We start from the raw sequence: 7,807 nt of genomic DNA, 5'->3' as shown, positions 1-7,807 counted from the left end.
TGCGTGCTACGGGTGGGTGCTGCTATGGTGACCAGTGAGCTGAGATAAGGCGGGGCTTTACCTAGCAAAGACTTGTAGATGACCTGAAGCCAGTGGGTTTGGCGACGAGTATGAAGCGAGGGCCAACCAACGAGAGCGTACAGGTCTTTGGTGACAAAACGGATGGCACTGTGATAGACTGCATCCAATTTGTTGAGTAGAGTGTTGGAGGCTATTTTGTAAATGACGTCGCCGAAGTCGAGGATCGGCAGGATGGTCAGTTTTACGAGGGTATGTTTAGCAGCATGAGTGAAGGATGCTTTGTTGCGAAATAGGAAGCCGATTGTAGATCGTGCTCTTATTCTCCATGGACTTTACAGTGTCTCAGAACTTTATTGAGTTTGTGCTACAGGATGCAAATTTCTGTTTGAAAAGCTAGCCTTAGCTTTCCTAACTGCCTGTGTATATTGGTTCCTAATTTCCCTGAAAAGTTGCATATCACGGGGGCTATTCGATGCTAATGCAGTACACCATAGGATGTTTTTGTGCTGGTCAAGGGCAGTCAGGTCTGGAGTGAACTAAGGGCTAAATCTGTTCCTGGTTCTAAAGTTTTTGAATTGGGCATGCTTATTTAAGATTGTGAGGAAGGCACTTTTAAAGAGTAACCAGGCATCCTCTACTGATGGGATGAGGTCAATATCCTTCCAGAATACCTGGGCCAGGTCGATTAGAAAGGCCTGCTCGCTGAAGTGTTTTAGGAAGAGTTTGACAGTGATGAGTGGTGGTCGTTTGACCGCAGACCCATTACGGATGCAGGCAATGAAGCAGTGATCGCTGAGATCTTGGTTGAAAACAGCAGAGGTTTATTTGGAGGGCAAGTTGGTTAGGATGATATCTATGAGGGTGCCCGTGTTCACGGATTTGGGGTTGTACCTGGTAGGTTCATTGATAATTTGTGTGAGATTGAGGGCATCAAGCTTAGATTGTAGGATGGCCGGGGTGTTAAGCATGTCCCAGTTTAGGTCACCTAGCAGCACAAGCTCTGAAGATAGATGGAGGGCAATCAATTCATATATGGAGTCCAGGGCACAGCTGGGGGCAGAGGGTGGTCTATAGCAAGCGGCAACGGTTAGACTTTTAAAAGTAGTAGCTCGAATTGTTTGGGTACAGACCTGGATAGTAAGACAGAACTCTGCAGGCTATCTCTGCAGTAGATTGCAACTCCGCCCCCTTTGGCAGTTCTATCTTGTCGGAAAATTTTATAGTTAGGGATGGAAATTTCTGGGGTTTTGGTGGTCTTCCTAAGCCAGGATTCAGACCCGGCTAAGACATCCGTGTTGGCAGAGTGTGCTAAAGCAGTGAATAAAACAAACTTAGGGAGGAGGCTTCTAATGTTAACATGCATGAAACCAAGGCTTTTACTGTTACAGAAGTCAACAAATGAGAGCACCTGGGAAATAGGAGTGGAGCTAGGCACTGCAGGTCCTGGATTAACCTCTACATCACCAGAGGAACAGAGGAGGAGTAGTATAAGGGTACGGCTGAAGGCTATTAGAACTGGTCATCTAGTACGTTTGGAACAGAGAGTAAAAGGAGCAGGTTTCTGGGCGCGATGTACAGACAAAGGTATGGTAGGATGTAAGTACATTAGAGGTAAACCTAGGCATTGAGTGATGATGAGAGAGATATTTAATAAATACCATATCACATTTTCAGAATGGTTTTATTAGGTTGTGTCGATGAGAAAGGACATGACAATATTTGATCATATATAAATCATGAGTGTTTGTGAATGGTTGAAGAAAGTGTTTTTGTATTTTACCACAGTGAGTCATAAAAGGCATCTATATCCTTTTATGCATAATAACCATGTGAGCCACTGCATTGCACTGCACTCTTCCTCCCATACATGTAGCCATATCTATTGACTAAAAAGAGACTTTATTCAGATCGTAAAACGTGTTTTTTTGTCAATAACCATGGCTACACTACAGGCAGACTAGAATAGATCCTGGAGAATAGACACTGGTATTTGCCTTGAAGGTGCTAATTCTACCAAATGATTTAGGGCTGTTGCGTTCTCATATTTACGGTAATAGATACCTACGTCACGAGTTGAACGGAAGTACGATTGCAATTGCGCACGCATCTCCCACTTGAAACGTTGCCATTTATCATAATCTACGGATTGTTTATTGCACGTTTTACTTCACACAGAGAATACAAATCTGTAATTTGGCTGGACGAGATGGCAAACTGCAATTTTCAGGCGCAGTTGGTATCCATTATGGAGGTATTAGCTAAAGCAGCTGTAGCAGAAATAAACAAACGTGTTGATGATAGCTGTGCAGTTATACGTTTGGAAATTACCCAAAGCCAGCGAGATATTGATGGACTGAAAAGGAAGTGTCAAATGATGGAGGGCGAGCTGAAGAAGACGCGAGGACGAGTCAGGAGAAAAGGTAGTAGATGTGTTTGTTATTAATGATAAATTGATTGCATATTCAAACCCTTAATGTGTGAATAGCCCTAATATTTGACTGAATACAATTATTTTCCAGCTTTTTACCCCATGGCATCTGAGAAATCTTCATATCCAGTCAAGATTGTTTTGAACAAGCAGAGGAATAGCTCACAGTGGAGAGATGGAGAGATGGCTGTTGAAGAGGACTCTCAACCCCAGGTGTGATACATTACCTTTTACAATTACAAAGACCTGACCTCTTGGATCAATTCTGTTATTGGAATATTTAAAGTTTTTGTGTGATTCATTAGTATTGCAATGAAACAGGCAGGGAGTATAGCTCGAACCCTCAACCTTCTGGCCAGAATCCCTGCGAACCAATTGACTGTGCCACAAAAGTATGCTCCAGTGACAGAGTTGAGATCCGCTTTCATAAACCAGGGTAACTACCAAGGTGCGAATTAGGGGGGAGCCAGGGAGTGCTCAGCTCCCCTGAATAAGATGTTGGCTCCCATAAATGCAACAAAAGTCAAACTTTGTGAGGGTCTCTAAATAATGCTAATTTAACCGTTCTCCTATTTGTTTAAAATGTAGTGGTAAATATGTTTCCCAGTGGTAAATATGTTTCCCAGTGGTAAATATGTTTCCCAGTGGTAAATATGTTTCCCAGTGGTAAATATGTTTCCCAGTGGTAAATATGTTTCCCAGTGGTAAATATGAGCTCCTTTTATGAATAGATTTTCCTTTGTACTTACTCATTTTCGCCATTTGTTTGCCATGTGTCCTTGATAGATAGCCTTTATTCCAATGCTTTAGATTTATCGGTTGATTTGTCATTGTTTGCTTTTGATAGTCAGCTATTTAGAGCGCACATTGTTTTGTTTTTCAGGTGTGCGTGGGTGTTCTCCGTGCCATCCGTGGCCCGAAGTAGTAGCCCATTTGTTTAGCTTTATTTTCTATCAATATTTGTTTTTTTTCCTGGATGAGCTGATGATGGTCGACTATAGCACTAGACAACTGGCCTACAGCTACACGCCAATGTGCATCCAATCCATCCAAAAAGTAGGCTATATGTTAATGACAGTAGGCCTATAAGGTGACTTTTGGTTTGAAGAGGTTAACGTTTGGTTAGAAGCGTTACATTTTCCAATGGCATAGGCCTACATTATTTGGGATTTGTGTCCCCATTGGGAACTGTTTTCATGGTGAAACATAATGAAATGTTACATCGGCATAGTTACACTTACAGAGCATTTTCCCAGATCTCCAAGATCCATGATAGGTACAGGGTTTAAGTTCAATATTCTATTTCAATTGTTAGCCTAAATGCTTAATAATGACAATTAACATTGTCATAAATGTCATTAATGTAAGGAATGAAATGTAGTGTTTTATGTCACACGATCTGTGAAGACTCCAAGCATAAATTATGGACAACTCATGAACTAGGGTGTAAAACATGTTTGATTCAACTCATTGCATGATTGTCATTGATTAGGCCTACATTAATTGATGCGTCCTGCTGACAAATGTAACTTTTTTTGTAGCCTGAAAAGTCATGACAGCTGAAATTAGGCTGAAACTGTCACGGGAAAAAAATGTTGGTCACGCTCATGTAGCACATGGGGATGTGTGAAACTTATTCCTCAGCCTGAAGTGTCCCGCTTGCGTCGCCTCATTAGCTAGCTTTTGAGGTGGCGCGATCGTCAAAGACGTTTGAGGGAGGACAGTCGTGTGTTTGTGAGGCAGAGGTCCCGAGTTCGCGCCAGTTTGTGAGCAAGCAGCGTGAAGTCCTTTACTCTAACACACACGGTCAACTTACTTAGGCTACAATGTGTATTACCATGAACCTCAAATAAGCTTACCGGTAGTGGCAAAATAATTGGTGGGTAAACGCTGATTGTTGGTCGTGGTAAATGTTTTTAGTAATGCTCCCTATACTTTCAAAGTATTTTTCTGAAAAAGGTGGGTACACGGCCTTTACTTGCATCTACCCTCCACTAGGCCTGCACCACTGCCGGTAGCCTACCCTCTCAGCCAAGGCAATTTTACGCACATGAACACACGCAGAACAGGTACAGTAGTCTACATTCAATATAATACATTAGGCACACTTTTTGGTGTTTTGTAACATATCTATTTCCATTCATCAAATGGCGCACGTATACATGATGTTTAGATGCTGGAATTATTTTGGAGTGGATGAACATGCACAGGTAGACTACTTTTAAGTGATTTGTTTGACAATCAGGTGAAAAATTTAATGACTGGTTATGTTCATGCCACATTTTTAAAAGGTAATTAATATTTTAAAAAACAAAATAAACTTTGATCTCTTTTTCGGGATATCCAATTGGTAGTTACAGTCATGTCCCATTGTTGCAACTCCCCTACAGACTCGGGAGAGGCGAAGGTCGAGAGCCATGCATCCTCCGAAACACGACCCTGCCAAGCCGCACTGCCTCTTGACACCCTGCTCGCTTAACCCAGAAGCCAGCCGCACCAATGTGTCGGAGGAAACGCCGTCCAACTGGCGACCAAAGTCAGCTTGCAGGCGCCCGGCCTGCCACAAGGAATCGCTAACCTTCCCCTAACCCAGACGACGCTGGGCCAATTGTGCTCTGCCTCATGGTTCTCCCGGCCGTCTGTGACACAGCCTGCGATTGAACCCGGGTCTGTAGTGATGCCTCAAGCACTGCGATGCAGTGTCTTAGACTGCTGCACCACTCGGGAGGCCCATATTTACAGTTTAAATGATGTCGTTATTATTAGTGCCATTTTTCTTTTACACTCAATAGAGACCCCCGAATGTCATGGTGTAATTTACACCAATGCAATGACCTTGATAGATTATAAATGAGAGAATGTTCACAACTGTTCTCAAATTGAATGGTTTATTGACCCAGAAATTATACAAGCTACTTTCTGGCTGTACCCTATGCCAAATAAATCGGATAAGAATAACAGGTAGCTATCCAACTTACTTTCTGGACATGAAAAGAGCCCGTTTACCAACCAAGGTCACTGCAGTATGAAAAGGGTTAGATATGGTGTCTCCAGAGTAATAACCTCAGTCCCCTGTTACAGCCTACAGATGTGGAGCAGAGAGTGGAGACTGAACACATACTGATCAAAGATGAGGAGACAGCAGAGGACGTTTGGAAGACTGACCCTCAGGAAGAGCTCATGATCACTGGAGAGGGTGGGTGCAACCATAAGGGGTACTGCTCTGTCTATGAAAGACTGTGTGGGTGTGGTGGTATACACGTTGCAAATTGCTAGTTGGTGTTGGGTGTTTTTTGTTCTGGGTTGGCATATAGAGTGCGCGTACACATAGTCAATTTGAAAGTAGTCATGTTTTGCAACTGTTAAGGATCTTTTGTAATGTTTCTTTTATGTTTATCCCAAATCTTTAGAGTCTGGTTCCAAGCCTGGACAACCACCATCCTTTGAGCAACGGCACTTTGAGGACTTCATCCCACAACCCAACATATCTCCTGAAGACTCAGTGGAACATTACCCCAATTCTGATGGTCCAGAGGAACCAGGCACACCCCGGCTCACGTCTGCAGAGAAATCAAAGGTGTTTAGCACAGAGCAGCACCAGCCAGCCGAGGATGAGGACTCACAAGAGGTAGTGATGGTGAAGGATGAGAAAAAGGAGGAGCTGGATCAGACCACGGCCCTGGCAGGACCTGACCAGTTTGTCATGGATGAGACTGATGCGCAGCTGTGGACCTCTGTGGATCCAGGCAGAGACACTGACACTGTTGGCCACCCAGATTTCTCCTTTCATGCCACAGAGGAGTACTCTCAGAATATCTCAATTTTCCCATCTCATAGTGGGCTGCCATCCGTAGGGCCATCGGTTCACTCTTCTATAGGGAAACCACATGCTAACATGTTCAGTACAGCAGCACACATGAAAAGACATGTCAGGACATTGGCTGATGAGACTAGACAACAGATGCCAGAAGGACAGAGGGGCGAGAGGCTGAACTCAAATAATGATGGAAATAGTTTAGCTCTACAGCCAAGGCAGCATCAACACAGGGCTTCAGAATCAACAGTGAGAATGAGTGAGTGCATGACAGGGTCAAACATGGCCACCACCTCCACCTTCTCTGGATACAGCCTGAGTCGCAGTAGTTTTAACATGGTGAAGAGAATGAGGACTCAGTGGAGGTCGGGCGGCACCACCGGAGAGAAACCGTACACCTGCGAACAGTGTGGCAGGAGTTTCACCAAGCAGTACAACCTGATCAGACATGCTGTGGTCCACAGCGGGGAGAAGCCATACGAGTGCACACAGTGTGGGAAATGCTTCACCCAGCGCTCCAGTATGAAGTCACATCAGAGAACTCACATAGGAGAGAGTCCAGTGTCTCAACATGTGGTACCTGCATACCCTGGGGATCCACACACAAGTTTAATGTTGTCTCAGGCCAGATGGAACAAATAAAACATAATTGTATAGTTTTTCTGTACCACTGTCTGTGAAAATGTGGTACAAAAGGTATTTTGAGACATTTTGCTGAGCTTTTCTTCCTAATTGATTTGTGAAATGGCTTTCATGTTTGACTGTTGACAGCTCCTCACAAATTTTACCAGCCTTTTATTTACAACTGGTAAAAAAAATATCATGAAAACCTATCTGCACTTTTAGAAAAAGAAAACAGTGAGTAACACCTTCCTAGAATTGAGTTGTACCCCCCCCCTTCCTAAAATTTAGTTGCACCCAACTCCCACATCTACACTGACTGAAGTTGATTAAACAAGTGACATTAATCATGTATCATAGCTTTCACCTGGTCAGTCTATGTAATGGAAAGAGCAGGTATTCTTAATATTTTATACACTGTGTATATAGGAACCAATTAGTATGTGTTGTCTAGGTAGTGTTTGTCTATTTGGGATGTCACTTCTTGCCACAAAGGACAGTATCATATCAAATCAGGTTAATTAATTTCCTGAGTTATATTTTGAAGTTACTCTGCTGCCTTAAACTGTTATGTTATTTTAACTCAACTAGGCAATCAAATATGTGTTTCAGTGTATTAGCTTACATGTATGTTCATACTTTACATTTGACATCTGGAAATTAAACTTTTACTGTACATTGTCTAAACTGACACCACTGGCACTGTGTAAAACTGGTCATCTGAATCAAAGATCATTATATACCGTAGATGGATAAATCGATAAGATAAATAAATATGTAGTTTGAAAGATTTACTGGTTCATTGATTTGCCAGTCAACAGAGGCAGAGATAACAGTGGAGATATACAAAGAGAGAAAAGGAGGGACTCAGGAAGTCAACATGGGAAGTTTAGTGATTTCTTGCGTCATCACTTGCTGATGCT

General features: G+C 42.8%; 1 protein-coding gene across 2 annotated transcripts; it reads left to right on the top strand.

The window, feature by feature from the left end:
* The first annotated feature begins 2,070 nt into the window (after positions 1-2,070).
* Positions 2,071-7,575, top strand: LOC139560374 (zinc finger protein 572-like). Of its 2 annotated transcripts, none has more exons than XM_071377081.1 (4): positions 2,071-2,441; positions 2,541-2,662; positions 5,531-5,645; positions 5,860-7,575. In XM_071377081.1, exons 1-4 carry the CDS (start codon positions 2,228-2,230, stop codon positions 6,903-6,905), a joined length of 1,497 nt encoding a protein of 498 aa, XP_071233182.1. In that variant the 5' UTR covers positions 2,071-2,227; the 3' UTR covers positions 6,906-7,575. The 2 variants fall into 2 exon arrangements, with proteins under 2 accessions (XP_071233182.1, XP_071233183.1); XM_071377082.1 differs by lacking the exon at positions 2,071-2,441 and adding an exon at positions 3,333-3,505 and having other exon boundaries at positions 2,539-2,662.
* The last annotated feature ends 232 nt before the right edge of the window (positions 7,576-7,807 follow it).

This window comes from Salvelinus alpinus, chromosome 30, assembly GCF_045679555.1.
Source record: "Salvelinus alpinus chromosome 30, SLU_Salpinus.1, whole genome shotgun sequence".
Taxonomy (NCBI): Eukaryota; Metazoa; Chordata; class Actinopteri; order Salmoniformes; family Salmonidae; genus Salvelinus; species Salvelinus alpinus.
Note: the sequence above shows the minus strand (reverse complement) of the source record. Positions and strands in the feature narration are given on the sequence as shown.

Bases quoted from the DNA above. Each gene is read 5' to 3' on its own strand.
- LOC139560374 (XM_071377081.1), top strand. From the start codon at position 2,228: ATGGCAAACTGCAATTTTCAGGCGCAGTTGGTATCCATTATGGAGGTA. The intron at 2,663-5,530 runs GTGTGATACATT...CCCCTGTTACAG, and splicing joins AAGAGGACTCTCAACCCCAG to CCTACAGATGTGGAGCAGAG. The intron at 5,646-5,859 runs GTGGGTGCAACC...CCAAATCTTTAG, and splicing joins GCTCATGATCACTGGAGAGG to AGTCTGGTTCCAAGCCTGGA.